We start from the raw sequence: 15858 nt of genomic DNA, 5'->3' as shown, positions 1-15858 counted from the left end.
GTTCATCCTATTTGGCGGCTGCTGCCTCGTCCACAGCTTCTGATACCTAAGAGGACTCTCCCCCACAAACTGTAAGTAAAAGAACTTCCTTTGTCTGCCTGGACGGCACCTGGGAGTAAGGGGTTAACAATGGCACGACACAGGTAGAGGAGAAAGTCTGTTTGCTTTTGTTTTCAGGAGAAACTTGATGGTGGCTGAAAATGTGATGTTGTACTGAAATGATTTTCCTCCCTAAGCGTGAATGCTCATCCACACCTTTGCTGACTCTTTGGAGGCAAAATGCTCAGGATGGATGTCAGCTCCCAGTGTGACCTGCATGAAAGCTCTTCTGTCTTTGGCCTAGGAGAAACAGCTTGAATGCACTTATTTGGTTAGGTGCCAATCATGTTTTGAGGTTCCTGCTCATTTCTATTCTCCCCATGACAACTGCTTAATTCAATGATTTGTTTACATATCTATTGCCTGATGTCATTTTCTTCATTCTCTTCCTATTCCTACTAGTGCTGGCGCTGACGCTCCTTTGTCACATAAATGAGCTCCTGGTGTATGTTGCTTGTTACCCTTGCCTTCACCACTGCTCAATGAGAAAATGGAACAGGCTGGGAATTGTCACAGAGCACCATCATCATTTGTTTATGAATTGTCAAATTTCCACTTGTTTGATGCTTTCTGTAACATTTCCTACTTTGAAGATCCTACAGTTTAATTTATTTGGAATAACTCAGAAGCTGCTGACGTACTTTAGGATATTTGTTCTACTGTCTGAAAAATAGATGTGTTATGAGGATATGCTGCCTTTATGCACAAGGGAGGGGCAGAGAGAGAGAGAGAGAGGGAGGGAGAGGATCCCAATCAGGCTCTGCCCTGTTGAGCGAGCTTAGAGGCCGACAGGGGGCTTGATCCCATGAACTGTGAGATTGTGACCTGAGCCAAAATCCAGAGTGGGACTGAGCCACCCAGGCATCCCAGGAGATGCTGCCTTTTAAAATAAACTTCTTTCTAGTTACCTAGGGCTCCGTTAGCCAATTGGGATCCAGTAGGGGCTTGGGTTCTGCTGCCATTAAGCCAAGGCCCATCTGGGGACCACCCCAGACCTACGCTAAAGCCTGAGGTGCTGGATGGAGACCAAGAAGTGCCTTTGACCTAGGTGCCAGTTTAGAAGAAAGAGCAACACTCAGCTCTCTTTCTGAGCTACCTCATGTGTGTTCAAAGCATCAGGGATCAAGCTGTCATAGGGCATCTCACTGCGCTTGTCACTGTGACATGGGGGTGGGTGGGTGGGTAATGAAGCTGTGGGCATCTTCACACATCTATATGTAAAATCTTGCTCGCAGTGCCTGGAGGTCATAGGCTTTCAATGTATTAGCTCCTCATGTCTTCTTGAAAGCCCATCTGCCTTGCACATGGAGAAGCGAATGGACTCTTTACTCCCTTATATTTCTCTAGGAGTTAAATATTCATTTTTACAAATCATTATCTTTTCACAGAACCTCTTCAAGGAAGGCAGAAAGAACTGTAGGTTTCATCTGCTATTTTTCTAAAAAAGGATTCCAAGTCAGAAGCCAGTAGGATGTGGTTTATAATCCCAGGGCATCACAATTTAGGAGGGGCATCAGACATATTCTTTCTGAGGTTCAGATTCCCCATCTTTAAAGTTGGCAGGGTTGACATCTCTGAGGTCACTTGCACTTCTGTTTTTCTGTGATTACCTTCTATTCTCATATTTCCATACAAACTTCTCCCAGATTTGTATATGTATCACCTGTTAATATATTACGTATAATAAATAACGTAATATATAAACCTATTCATTGAGAAATCAAACATTACAAAAAATTTATAAAGTAAAATGTGAGGGTCACTCCATCCCATTTCAGTCCCCACAAGTAACTCCAGGGTGGTTACTCTCTGCTTACATAGATGCACAAACAGTATGTGTTATACCAGTAAAAAACTTTTTTTTAGGTTTATTTATTTATTTTTAGAGACACAGAGACGGCATGGACAGGGGAGAGGCAGAGAGAGAAAGAGAATCCCAAGCTCCATGCTGTCAGTGCAGAGCCTGATGCAGAGCTTGAACTCACGAAATTGCAAGATCACAACCTGACACAAAACTGAGAGTCGGATGTTTAACCGACTGAGCCACCCAGGCGCCTCAAACCATTTTTTTTAAACTAAAAAAGAATGATACTAAATATTACATACTTCCTTGAAACTTGCTTCCTCCCCCCCCCCCCATTGTAATAATACAATGTGAACAACTTCCCACCACACTTTAAAAACAAATTGGCTTGAGACCTCAGTGAGCAGAGGCTGGGGAGCACGGAAATCACTCTCCACGGTCACCCACTCCTGGCTATCTTCCTGTCTCCAGGGATGAACATTGGTCTGTGACCCTGTTTTATGATTAACAGAGGGGCAACATTTGTGCTGATGTGATACAGACCTTTAATCTCTCTGTAGAAGTTTAACTTCCCATAAGCAGTATTGGTTCAATTTGACCTTTTCTCTGTTTTTTCTTCTGGTTGAATCAGCACACTCAGACTAAAAAAATAACTTGGTAGTATATAGAAACATGGGATCTTGGGTAATTATTTTTTTTAACATTTATAAAGAGATATATAGTAATATCCAACATTTTCATAATGCATTATAAAACATCTTCCAATTTATCATGCAACTAATTTGACAAACATATTTGGAGCAACTACAATGAGTACGGGTGCTCACAAGTTACATTAGACCTGGCAATGAGACAACCAGAGCAGATATTAGCACCATTTATTCCATAGTAAACTAAGACTCAGAGAAGTTACTGACTTGCTCAAGGTCCCAGTGAGGAGGAAGCAGAGCCAGTGTCTGAACCCAGGTCTGTCTGACCGAGGATCAAAACCCTGTGTGAATATATGAGATGTTTATTAATCGACAAGCTCTATAGTGTAAGGCTGATGAACCACAGCCCAAGGATTTTGGGTCCTCTGGTGTGTCATCAACAAGTACTCTGGGGGTGTTATTGGGGACATTAGAGTCACCCAAAGGCTGATTCCTTTCACCAGGCTCACTCTTTCCTTGAAAGAGGGGAGTACTGCCCCTTATCCTAACTTTGTGCCTTATTAGTTACATGTCCTTGGACAAATAATTAAACTTTCTTATATTCTTCCCTTATCTATTATATAATGTATGTGGGGGGAGGGGAGAAGCCCAGCTGCCTTCTGAGGGTATAATGAGGAATAAATTATATAGTGCATGTAAAGCAATTAGCAGAGTACTTGGCAATAAATGGTCATTTGCTATTATTGGGTGATGTTTTCCTTTTGTTTCATCAGGGAAACATCTTTATTTCTTATTTGTTAATTCCTTTATGCAATTACCTGAACTGAGAGAGAAAATTTGCACTTTGGTCTGAAGGTCACCAATTTCAGGTTGGCTTTTATCCACATAAAGAACTAGTGGCCAGATTTAAAGTTAGTAATCCCCGGGTACAATCTTAGGAACTAATATATAAATGAGGAGAAACCCTATCTTCAGGTGGCTGGGATGGGAGGGGTCTCAGAAGATCATCTTCTCTAGAGATCATTGCCTATTAGTCTATCCTGTCTGTCCCCAGTGACAGTGCTGTGGTTCCACTCTTTGGGGTTAATGCGAGAACCCCTGTTGAAGTGAGAGTGGCATCAATGACACCCTCTTGTGAATTAGTTCAGTAGCCATCCACTTCTTATATCAACCCTGCCTTGAAGGGATGCAGAAAATGTGAAGAAATTGATTTGCCATGCGGGGCAGCACTGGGTGGGGAGCTCTGCCTCATCCTAGCTGAGACCATGGGCAAGTCTGTTAACTTCTCTGGGTATTAACTTGCTGGTTAACTAATGAAGATAATAGCTGCCTTGGTTACCCCATTGCTGAGTGGATTAAATGAGAACTGAGATGTCCCTGTGCTTGCAGGAAGTAGAAAGCAGGCATGGGGCATCTACCCTATGGATGAGTGTTTGAGAGGGAGAAGACCAGGGAAAGGAGGAGGTCATAGTATTGAATAGGACACCATTCAAGATAATCCTTACCACCATTTTTTTTTCTTTGATAGTCCAACACCTGCAAAATTAATCTTTCTAACATCCAGATGAGAGTGCTGGGAGCTTGCATTTTTGACTAGCCCAAGGTGGCAGCCGAACAGAGGCAAGATTCTTTTCGGAGGGCCACTGCCGAGGAGGGTGCTTGCATAGGGTATCTTCAAACCAGAGTCTCTCTTTGCTAGAGCAGTGAAGCTGAGAGGGATTGGAGCAGGGATCACTGTATGACTTTGGCATACAGAGTGATCCTAGAGTCCATGGGAGCCTCCAGTCCAGAGCCACTTGGGGAAAATCCTCCCCTTATATCCCAAATGGTGTCATAGGTGGTTGAATATAAGAAAAAAGAGCCTTGCACACCATACTCTATGTCCCAAAGCCGAAGGGAGGTTAATTGCAAGGCCAAATGGCAGTTCCTCCTCTCAAGCTTGCTACCCAAAGAATAATCCAGGCTAACAGAATAAAATGGGAGATGGCCATCGAGGCTGAAAGCCTCACTGTCCTGGCTTCAAGTCATCCAGAGCACCCAAAGACACCAGAGATCCACGGAGGGATAGTCAATGACCACAGTGCCGTCTATTTGTCAGATTTGAGTGGGTCACTAGTTAGCTGGTTCAGTCTCAGAATCAGTGAACCCAAAGGTCTCCTGGAAGACATTCTATTTAGGATGACCATGAAATTTGGCATCCCACCTTCCTCCATTGTGGCTAATTGCAACTACTTAAGCTAGAGGGAGAAAAACCCAGACCTCATTTGTTTATCCATTATGGACATGGTTCAGAAATAGAGGGGCCCACAGGGCTTGGTAGCATACATTGGCTGTCTTGGTCATGAACCTGTCTGATCCACCTGCAGTTCTGTTCAGGACACTCCCACACTCTTTTCCAGACCTGTCACCATGGCCCACCGATTTCCAGCCCTCACCTCAGAACAGAAGAAGGAGCTCTCAGAAATCGCCCAGCGCATTGTTGCCAATGGGAAGGGGATCCTGGCTGCAGATGAGTCCGTAGGTGAGTGCAAGTAACATCATACAAGTGTATTCTTATTTCTACAACTTAGCAAAGGCAATCAACAATCATATTCTTTCCTCTGGGAGGAGTAAAGGTACACAGCAGTGGGAGCAGAAGACCCAGTAAACATAGACATTTTGAGTCCTGTAGTTCCAGTGGGTAGATTTCTGAAAAACAAAGGAAGAGGCTCAAGCCCTCCATTTTAAGGCCCCCTTGCCAGCAATCATTTGGGTTTTTTTTTTTTAATGTTTTATTTATTTTTGAGAGAGAGAGTCAGAGAGACAGAGTAGGAGCAGGGGAGGGGTAGAGAAAGAGGGGGACACAGAATCTGAAGCAGGCTCCAGGCTCTGAGCTGTCAGCACAGAGCCCAGTGTGGGGCTCAAACTCTTGAACCACGAGGTCATGACCTGAGCCGAAGTTGGATGCTTAACTGACTGAGCCACTCAGGTGCCCTGCCAGGGATCTTTTGAATATAGACTATAGCAAGGCCAGGAACTCAGTAATAAGAATGAGGTCAGATACACAGACCTCTGCTGCTGAGAAGTCAGTGTAAAGTCAGCTAAGGAAGGTCAGGGAAGGCAGGGAAGTGTCCATATCTGGAACAGGGAAGGGCTTGTGGCTGAGAGAAGCCCAGGATGGCACAAGGGAGGGTTGCGGCTGGCCTCTATGGCCCACCATAAAATGATAGAAGCTAGAGGAGTCAAGAGCCCGCCCCATCCCTCCTTCTACTGTATCGTCTAGTCAGATTGAGGGCTGGACCTGGGGGTGGGGGGTGGGGGTGGCTAGAGAGGTCTGAGGGCCTTACAAACCCACTTGGACCCAATGGTGGCTTCCACCCGCCTGGACCCTGACATGTCCATTCCATGCACTTCCTAACCAGCATCCTGACAGCAGCCCAGGTCTTTCTTGAGGGAGCCAAAAGGGAGACAGTTTTGAAGATCTGAATAAAACAGAGTCTTGCCGTCCTGCTGAGGGTCGCTGAGCTAGAGTGGAGGAGGCCAGCAGTAAAGGTCTGGCTTGCCCCTCCAGCTGCATTTGGCCCGCCCACCTTATAGGCACCATGGGAAACCGCCTGCAGAGGATCAAGGTGGAGAACACTGAGGAAAACCGCCGGCAGTTCCGGGAAATCCTCTTTACCGTAGACAACTCCATCAACCAGAGCATCGGGGGCGTGATCCTTTTCCATGAGACCCTCTACCAGAAGGACAGTCAGGGGAAGCTGTTCAGAAACATCCTCAAGGAAAAGGGGATTGTGGTGGGAATCAAGGTAAATACTTCCATTTCCACCTCCCTTCTGCCTCATCCCAGCCCAACTCTCAGCACAGTCACTGGGCCAACACTCTGGACACCCTCATCATCCAACTGTCATTCGTACTCCTTTCCAGCATCATCCTCCCCCTGAGGACCAGATCCTCTTCTAGACTTTTCTGCCAGTGGCTTCTTCTTCCAGCCAAGTTTTCTATAAGGTACTTTATCTCCTGGTGTCTCAGTTTCTCCATTTCTAAAATGGGAATAGTAGGGCGTACCTCATAAGGCACTTATAAGAATGAGGAGTTTATAAAACAGTTCCTGTCACATAATTATTATTTATTTCAGGATCACTATTATTATTGAAGCATTTACCATTCAGTTATAACTCTGTTATCTCAAACCACATGAGCTCAGGATTGAAAACTAGTATCAGTTGAGTGCTTACAACTCCAAGTGCTCCTTTAATCTTCCTCATAACCTCTGGAGGTCAGTTTAGTTATTATCCTAATGTTAGAGATGAGGCAAGAAAATGGAATTACAAGGCATAGCGGTAACTTGCCCACAGCAAGGCAAAACCGGAGCCAGTTCAAACCCAGGCTGTCTACCTCTCTGGCTCATGACCTCAGATTCTGGTATGCCGAGAGTAGGGGCTGTGTCTTTATTGTTTTGATTTCCTGGAATAATGTAGTGCCTGGTATGTGCAGGTGCTCATGAAATTTCTCTTAGACACATAATTTAAGGGAGCTACTCCTATATGGCACCTCTACATCCCAGGTACTGTCAGATTACTTCTTATTTACCAAGCTCCCGGTGTTTTCCATACTTTCCATCTTCTTAGTGTTGACACTCAGACATTGTTCCTTCCAGGTAACTTCCCTTCTGCTGTGGACTGAATTGTGTGTCTCTGCCCCTCCCTCCATCCTGTTACTAACACACCTTTGGAATTCAACTCCTTGCCTTATGAAAAATGACAACTATTAGTACCAGGGTCTCTGCTTGTGTTTTCCTGGGGCCCGTGACATCTGCTAATTGCTTGTTAATTATGTTCACAGTTAGACCAGGGAGGTGCTCCCCTTGCAGGAACCAACAAAGAAACCACCATTCAAGGTAAGGATATAACCCACTGATATGAATCATGCCAATATATGTTAGAAATGATGGCAAGCAAAGAGGGAAGCAAGGGAAAACAAAATATGAATATCACACTGGTTTTAGAGCCACACACATCTGCTTTTCAATCCCAGCTCCTCTATGTAATAACTGTGTGACCTCAAGCTAGTCATGTAAATGTTCTGAGCCAGTTAAAATGGGATGACAGTGTCTGCTTTGCAGAATAGTTGTGGGAATTAAATTAGATAAGGTACATAAAGTGCTTACCACAGTGCTTTGTGCAGAGAAGATACTCTGTACCTGAGAGTATAAGTTTTAGAGAAAAATCCAGCAGCAGAAGAGAGGAAAGGTCCCAAGTTTTGGAATCAGACTCACCAGGGTTTGACTCCTGGTTCTATCACTTCCCAATTAGACAATTTTGCAAGGTACTTCACTGCCCAAGTAGATAAGTATGAACCACAGCTTTGGGTTAGCTAAGCGGAATTTGAATTCCTGTTCTGTCACTTGTTAGCTATGCAAACTTGGTAAAGCCACTTAACCTCTTGTAGCCTGGGTTTTCACATCTGTAAAACTACTATAATATTAACTATTAGAATTCCTATGGTAATTAGATGAAGTATGCAAAATTCCTAGAATCATGCCTGGAACATAGTAAATACTAAACAAATATTAGTTCCCTCTATTCTTACAAAGTATAAAGCCCCAGATCTTTGGGCACAGTATCAGGATTGATATATATTTGCCTGGATGTTTTCAGTCCTTAAGCTCCACCAACTGAAAGGTAAGGCAAGGAAGAACTTCCTCACTTCATCAGTGCCCCATGGATCAGGGATAAGGGTGCAAAGAAGCCTTTTTCTCTTTTGTGACTTGCAGGGCTCGATGGCCTTTCTGAGCGCTGTGCCCAGTACAAGAAAGATGGTGCTGACTTTGGGAAATGGCGTGCTGTGCTAAGGATTGACAACCAGTGTCCATCCCACCTTGCCATCCAGGAAAATGCCAATGCCCTGGCCCGCTACGCCAGCATCTGTCAGCAGGTGCTCAGCCTTCCCCTTGAGCTAAAACAACAGTAGGAAAGAGCCTTCTTCAGAGCTTCTCTTTCCAATTTTACTATAAGTACATGAACCTTATCTCACCCCTGTATCCTGGTGGCATTTTGTACCACTTTTGCTATAGCTAAGTATGGTAGGGTAAGATTTGCTTCCACAAGTTAGCTATGAACCCAAAGGCTGATGCCATCAATAGCTGCCCTCTGCCGAAGCTCTATAAGCTGAGTCTTACGAGTGATCCAGCCCCTAGGGCCAGGGCACTTGCTTGCCTATGCTCCATCACATCTAAAACATGATCCTCTGAGATCCCTAGCTCAAGAGTGACAGCTCTGATTTAGTCCCAATCCAAATAGTATCTTGGAGGATGGTGACCTGACACTAGTTTCCAACATACGTTGGAGTGTCCTGGGATCCCAGTTAACGTCTGATTTGCTTGTGTGGGTGTTATGTTGGAGTTACCAACGTTCTCAGAACTATAAACAGTGCTTAATTCCTTAATTAACCCACACAAGGGGGATCTTTCTTAGTGATCTTGACTGCACTAAATGGGTGACAACTAGGTTCTGAGGTAGCTAGAATAATCTCTAGCATGATCTGTATCTATAGAAACTATGGGTTTTTATTTTTTTTATTCACTCCCAGGAGAACTTTTTTTTTTTTTTAAACTCACTGTGCTTTTTTGGCCAAGCTACAAATGCTCTTTAGAAATCCCATTAAATTTCTTTTCACTGCCTTTAAGTCAGTGAATGGTATTTCTCTATAAGGGCCCCATTTTATACCAACTGCAAGTGTCAAACATCTTTTTTTAAGTTTATTTACTTATTTTGAGAGAGAGAGAGAGAGAGACAGTGTGAGTGGGGAAGGGACAGAGAGAGAGAGGGAGACAGAGAATCCCAAGCAGGCTCCTCGCTGCCAGCACAGAGCTTGACTCAGGGCTTGAACTCATGAAACTGTGAGATCATGACCTGAGCTGGAAGCAAGAGCCCAGACGTTTAATCAACTGAGCCAGGTGCTCCAGGCAGCTGTAAAACATCTTCTTAAGGAAAGGATCACAGTGAGCAGAGCTGCTCTTTACCTCTTCCTTTTCCCTTTTTAGAATGGGCTGGTACCCATTGTTGAACCAGAGGTACTTCCTGATGGAGACCATGACATGGAACACTGCCAGTATGTTACTGAGAAGGTAAGTCTTGAACATGAAAGTCCCAATTCCAGTTGAAAAATCTTGGTACTTAACATATATCAGCTGTGATATATGAAATGTTCTTCAGTTGGAATCATTACGTAGCATTGAGAAGGTAAGGAGGTACTTATCAAACCTTTTTTTTTTTTTTTTGTCACAATGGTATTCTCCATATGGAAAAAGCACAGAATTTTCTGTACTAAGACTTGCATTTCATAATCCACGTCCCCAGCTGTGGGACCTTTGGTAAATCCTGTTATCTTTTTGGATCAGTTACATTATATGTAAACAGAGAAATTTAAAAATAAGATGAGTAAATGTGAAATGTAAGAAACAAAACAGATGAACATAGGGAAGGGAAGGAAAAATAAGATTAAAAACAGAGAGGAAGGCAAACCATAAGAGACTTTTAAATACAGAGAACAAACTGAGGGTTGCTGGAGGGGACGTGGGTGGGGATGGGCTAAATGGGTGATGGGCATTAAGGAGGGCAGTTGTTGGGATGAGTACTAGGTGTTGTATGTAAGTGATGAATCACTGGGTTCTACCCTTGAAGTCAATACTAGACTGTATGTTAACTAATTTGAATTTAAATAAATAAAAATTTAAAAACCTGTATATTAAAAAATAAATAGGTAAAAATAAGACGAGCATCACGTGAGAAAAATGTAATTAGAAGGTACTTCATTCATACTTGCAGTGTAACCTGATTTCAGTTTCTCCACCTGCAAAAGTAGGTGGACTGAGATGAAGCTGGTTGGGAAGCTTTGGCCAAGCCTCATACAAGAATACCTTTGGCTCGCATCCCTGCGACATAAAAGTGCCAAGGTCAGGTGACTGTCAGGCTGGCTCTGGGTTTCACCTGTTTGGACCTCTTGTCCTTCAGGTCCTTGCTGCTGTCTATAAGGCCCTGAATGACCATCATGTTTACCTGGAGGGCACCTTGCTGAAGCCCAACATGGTGACCGCTGGACACGCCTGTACCAAGAAGTATATGCCAGAGCAAGTGGCTATGGCCACTGTCACAGCTCTGCACCGTACTGTTCCTGCAGCTGTTCCTGGTAAGGCTTTGCTTCTCCTCTGACTTGAGATCTTAGCTCTCATCCTGTGAAGGAGTTCCACAACTTCTTGTGTTTGTCTAAAAGTCTTCTTTTTTTCCAGGAAACAGACCTCTGTATCTCAGAGGCAGCCAGCACTTTCCCTCATACTCCATGATACCACATATCCTGAGTCTGTCCAAATGCACACAATCCATTTATTTCCTCAATATTTAATCACCCTCCTTTTTATTAAAGCCTTCTCTTTTTAGCCCAGTTAACCTCAGCAAAAGCTAACTAATTTTTCCAACCCAGTTCCATGCAAAGAGAGAAAAGATTGAGGCATCACATTTCTTTTAGGCTCATTGCTCGCTTTCTCAAGCCAGGCACATAAACTGGGAATAGTAGAGAGGAATGGCTTCTTTCCTTCCAGGTATCTGCTTTTTGTCTGGTGGCATGAGCGAAGAGGATGCTACTCTCAACCTCAATGCTATCAACCTTTGCCCTCTACCAAAACCCTGGAAACTAAGTTTCTCCTACGGACGGGCCCTGCAGGCTAGTGCACTGGCTGCCTGGGGCGGCAAAGCTGCAAACAAGAAGGCGACCCAGGAGGCTTTCATGAAGCGGGCCCTGGTAAGATGCTACTGCTTCTTAGCTACTTGATCAAGTGGATACTTGGAGCTTTCTTACCTGGGGAAGCATTGCTTTTTTTTTCAGGCCCATGATGGTATCTCCAGAGAGTGTCTGCTAGATGTTTGAAAAGGTGGCATTAGAGCTCAGTAGGAAGGAGAGGGCTAGAGAGAGTTGTGAATTATCCACACTGGGAGCTTAGTTGATGACAGCAGACTGAAGGACAATCTCCACAGAGACACTGGCAAGGGAACATAAGAGGGCCAAGGACTGACCCCAGGCACCTTTCATTTTGGGGAGATGAAGAAGAAAGCCATCATGACAAGCAGCAATAATATGAACCAAGGATCCTGGGAACAAATGGAGACAAGTTTCAAGGGGATCAGTAGTAACACACTACAGGGAGATTCAGAATAAAGGCTGAGGGAAAGCGGACATTGGCATTTAGAAGCATATACAGTGACCCTCAGCTCAACGATTTCAATAGAGAGAGAATAGGAAAGGTTGTCAGGAAGGAAGGTTGGTGGGAAAAGGCCCAGAAAGGATACCAGGAGAAATAAGGACTAAACGGATTTTATTCCATCAGTAACGATTCCTTTTTGAATACCTAGTATGAGCCAAGGGCTGGGGTGAATAAAGGAGATGCAGATACCACCTTCAGGGAGCTTAGGGTTCAGCCAAATAGGGGAGAGCCTGGCATGTTTAAGTGTAAAGCAAAAGGAGCCAGAGGAGAGATTAAAGACAAGGTCAGTGGGGATAATTGAGAGGACAAGGAGTTAGAAGAAACAAGATTGCACGAAACTAAATATTAAATGCAGGTGGCAGAGTTGGTCTTGGAAAGGAGGGAAGAGGCAGCAAAGAAGAAAAAAAAATCGGTTTGGAATCAGGTCTGTAGAGGTGAAGGGATGTAGCAGTTGATTCCAGTTGAGGCCATCTGTTGAGGGTGATAAGGGAATGGAGATTTCAGTTTTAATTAACATTGGGGAAGCTTGGAATAGTTGTTGGAGTAGCCTGGGAGGAGACTGACCAGACATAATGGCCAAGCATCAGGCACGGTATGGCTGAAATGAGAGTAAATTTGTGGTGTGTTAACTTAGATCCTGAAGTTTCCTAATAGCTTAATCATGCAGGAAGATCCAGATCAATCTCAGTGGGAAATGGCAGGATAGAGTAAAAGTTCAATAGGGAGCTAGGACAGTGCTGAACTTGAGCAATAGCCCTAATGTGGCTTGCTGATCACAGAGGAGGCTGGGCAAAGAATCAAGCATAGCCAGAAGTTTGGTGATGAGACATTAAAGAAAGGAAGGCCCCAGAGAAGCTTAGAAGACATCCTACAGGCATAAAAGAGGTGTGAGATTTTAGAGGTAGTTCTTGACTTTGTTAGGATGGAGAGCTGGGTCTGGCTGTGCTGATGTGTGGCTGAGGAGGTGGGGAGATGTAGCTAGTATGATGGAGGGATTGTGAAAGAAAGGGCTGGAAGGGCCATCTGCACAAAACAAGGGAAGTTGAGTTCATCATTCAGGATGGTGGTTCTCAAGCATGAGTATGCATCCGGATCACCTGGAGGGTGTGTGGAAATACAGACTTCTGGGCCTCAGCCACTGAAGTTTCTGATTGAGAAAAACTGGGGTCAAGCCAAAGAATTTTCATTCCTAAAGAAGTGCTTAGGTCCATGCAACATACTTTGAAAATCACTGTAGATGTAGAAATAAGTCCCAGAGAGAGCAAGACTATAGCAACAGTGACTTGAAGACATGATACCATCGAGGGGCATTCAAATATTATTATTGCAGGTTTTGTAATTCTGGACTCATCTTTAATTGGAATTTATACAAGGAATCAAATGATAGTGTAGTTACAACTCCAAAACATTATATATTCTTGTGGACAAATATAGGTGGAAAATGGAAAATTTTTTTTGAAATATTTTCTTTGAGAGTGTGAGTGGGGGAGGGGCAGAGGGAGAGAGGTAGGGAGAGGGGAGAATCCCAAGCAGGCTTCACAGTGTCAGCGCAGAGCCCAACTTGGAGCACGAACTCACCAACAATGAGGTCACGACTTGAGCTGAAGTCAAGAGTCAGAGGCTCAACCAACTGAGCCCCTCAGACGCCCCTGGAATAATTTCTTTAATTTGCTGTGTTGTACCTCTGGCTATACCTTGCCTGGTCCTTTGGCATACTATCTGGACCATTTCCTAGCAAACGACTTGAACAGCCATTGCAAGCTTCTCCACTGTTCAGATTGAAATGTCCATTCCCTTATCACTATATCAATGAGAAGTTTCTCAACTTTTAGTACTGTTGTTGCAATACTGTTGGTACTAAAAAGAGACTTTCTCAGTAACTGACACAAACCTCAGCCTGCCTGAGAAATGCTCAGAAAGCTGGGATAAAAAAGGAGATAATGTATCATAAAAGGAAAGGAATGCTATCAGCATCAATATTTAGCAAAATCACTGTAGGGAGAAAAAAAAAATCCAAATGCAGGTGGAGCTGGTTTCAAAGGAGAGACACAGAGAGTCAAGCAGAGGGTTTCATTTGCTCTAACCCCATGTCCTCTCTCACGCTTGCTTTTTAGGCTAACTGCCAGGCAGCCAAAGGACAGTATGTTCACTCCGGCTCTTCTGGTGCTGCTTCCACTCAGTCTCTCTTCACAGCCTGCTATTCCTACTAGAACCTGAGGCCAACCAGCCTGCCTCTAGCTCTCCTACATGCCTTGGTTGGAGGGCTGAAAGAGAACAACTGGCCTTGGACATTAGACAAAATCAGATTTGAACTACTGGAAACACAGTACCTGTTAAATTCTTAGACTCAATGAAAAAACATCAGTTACTAAAACATAGGTGTGAATATCAAGGATCTGACAAAATTTCACGCAATTTCCTTCCAACGGCTCCAGCTCCCCATGCCCCAGAGTATCTATCTAAGAAAAGAATAGACTTAAAAACAAAACCATTCAAATAATGACATTCAAATATCGCAGAAGCTGAGTGCAGAGAAGTGTATCTCACTAAACAATCTTAGCAGTGGTATGTTACGAAGTAGACAACTGCAACCAACGAAGAAATAAAATGTTCTAGAAGCCTTCGGCCGGTATCAGGTTTTACTTTTTGCTCTTGCTTCCAAAGGGCTCAGTATATTTCATTACCTTTGACTCTACTAGACATGACTGACATTAATGGTTAGGGTCCTCAACTTGGGCTACTCCTGGGAATAACCTGCCAAAAACTAAAACTCCCAGATGCTCAGCCCACACCACAGCCCAATTAAATCAGAAACTGTGGATGTGGGATCCTCTAAATATCAGGGTTTCTTAACAGCTCCCTTGGTGATTCCAACGTACAGCCAAGTTTCAGAGCTACCACGCTAAATTTCAAGTTTGAGGATATTTTGAAATGAAAGCCCTTCATAATATGAAAGAAGCTAAAATGTAAAGTGATTTCAAGCAACACACGGAGTATTATGGGAGAATCAGTGTTGCTGTGATGCCTGCAGGGTTCCTCTTGAAGTGGCCCAGGTTTGGGGATATAGACTATGCACTCCCTCTGCACATCTAAGCATGCTACCTTGTTTTGCAGTAAATGCTATTCACACAATTATACTTTATTGGCTTTCAATTTTCAAAATTAACCTAGAGAAAAAGCATTATAGACAACCATAGTTAGAAAAGAGAATTTAACTATTTTAATTTTGTGCAATATAAAAATAATGATTTTGGTGGGAATAAAAGTAATGATTGAACTGATAGAAGCTAGGAAATTAAAGGGAGAGAAGTGAGGGAACATTAATTCACTTAGTGGGAAGTCAAGATATTACTAAAAATTGATGGATTAAGAAATTGTGCTTAAAAAAAGAAATAGTCCTCTAAGTCTATTAAAGGAAATGAATAGAAATCACTAAAATATCCATATGTATAATTAAATATAGGAGAAAGTAGTAAACTAAATTTTTTGTCTTGAAGAGTACAAAGATAAGTGATATTGCTTGGAGTAGATAAATTAAGAACTAGAGGCATAAGCAAAGTATTTAAGGCAGGAAGACAGAATTAGTCTAAAGGGGCTTTGTTTGAGGAGAGAGACCCGGGAGTAGGGCACACAGAAAATTTTTAGCTCCTGTGTCTCCACCACACTTGAGTGTCTGTTTCTGTATACTTGTATTACTTCTCTAAAGACAGCTATATTCATATAAACAATTCAGACCTACCTTAGAGATCATTTGGCCTGAGACTTTCACTTTACAGATGATAAAACCAAGCCTAGAGCAGTGAAATTACTTGCTGATGGTCACACATATGGGGGTTTAGGATAGAGCTGAGAGATTAGAATCCAGGTCTCTTTCTCCTATAATGGACACATGGCCAGGAAGGAAGGCAAGGACAGGACAACAGGCAGTGTTCAAAACCTCTATCACCAGTGTTGTAGGTCTTCTACGTTTCTTACCTCATTCATTCATTCATTCATTCACTTACTCAATCAGCAAGTAGTTGAGCTCCTACCATGTGCTAAGCTCCCCTGAAGCTGGCAACACCTGA

At 43.4% G+C, this 15858-nt stretch overlaps 1 protein-coding gene across 1 annotated transcript; it reads left to right on the top strand.

Annotated features, from left to right (window-relative positions):
• On the top strand, positions 1–14414 carry ALDOB (aldolase, fructose-bisphosphate B). The gene is made up of 9 exons (XM_045470051.1): positions 1–71; positions 4953–5074; positions 6130–6341; positions 7378–7432; positions 8309–8469; positions 9578–9661; positions 10548–10722; positions 11132–11331; positions 13906–14414. Exons 2-9 carry the CDS (start codon positions 4963–4965, stop codon positions 13999–14001), a joined length of 1095 nt encoding a protein of 364 aa, XP_045326007.1. The 5' UTR covers positions 1–71; positions 4953–4962; the 3' UTR covers positions 14002–14414.
• The last annotated feature ends 1444 nt before the right edge of the window (positions 14415–15858 follow it).

Source organism: Leopardus geoffroyi, chromosome D4 (genome assembly GCF_018350155.1).
Source record: "Leopardus geoffroyi isolate Oge1 chromosome D4, O.geoffroyi_Oge1_pat1.0, whole genome shotgun sequence".
NCBI classification, from domain to species: Eukaryota; Metazoa; Chordata; class Mammalia; order Carnivora; family Felidae; genus Leopardus; species Leopardus geoffroyi.
Note: the sequence above shows the minus strand (reverse complement) of the source record. Positions and strands in the feature narration are given on the sequence as shown.

Excerpts from the sequence above, each read along its gene's own strand:
- ALDOB (XM_045470051.1), top strand. The coding sequence starts at position 4,963 with ATGGCCCACCGATTTCCAGCCCTCACCTCAGAACAGAAGAAGGAGCTC. Across the intron at positions 6,342-7,377 it reads GGATTGTGGTGGGAATCAAG|TTAGACCAGGGAGGTGCTCC; the intron begins GTAAATACTTCC and ends TTATGTTCACAG. Across the intron at positions 7,433-8,308 it reads CAAAGAAACCACCATTCAAG|GGCTCGATGGCCTTTCTGAG; the intron begins GTAAGGATATAA and ends TGTGACTTGCAG.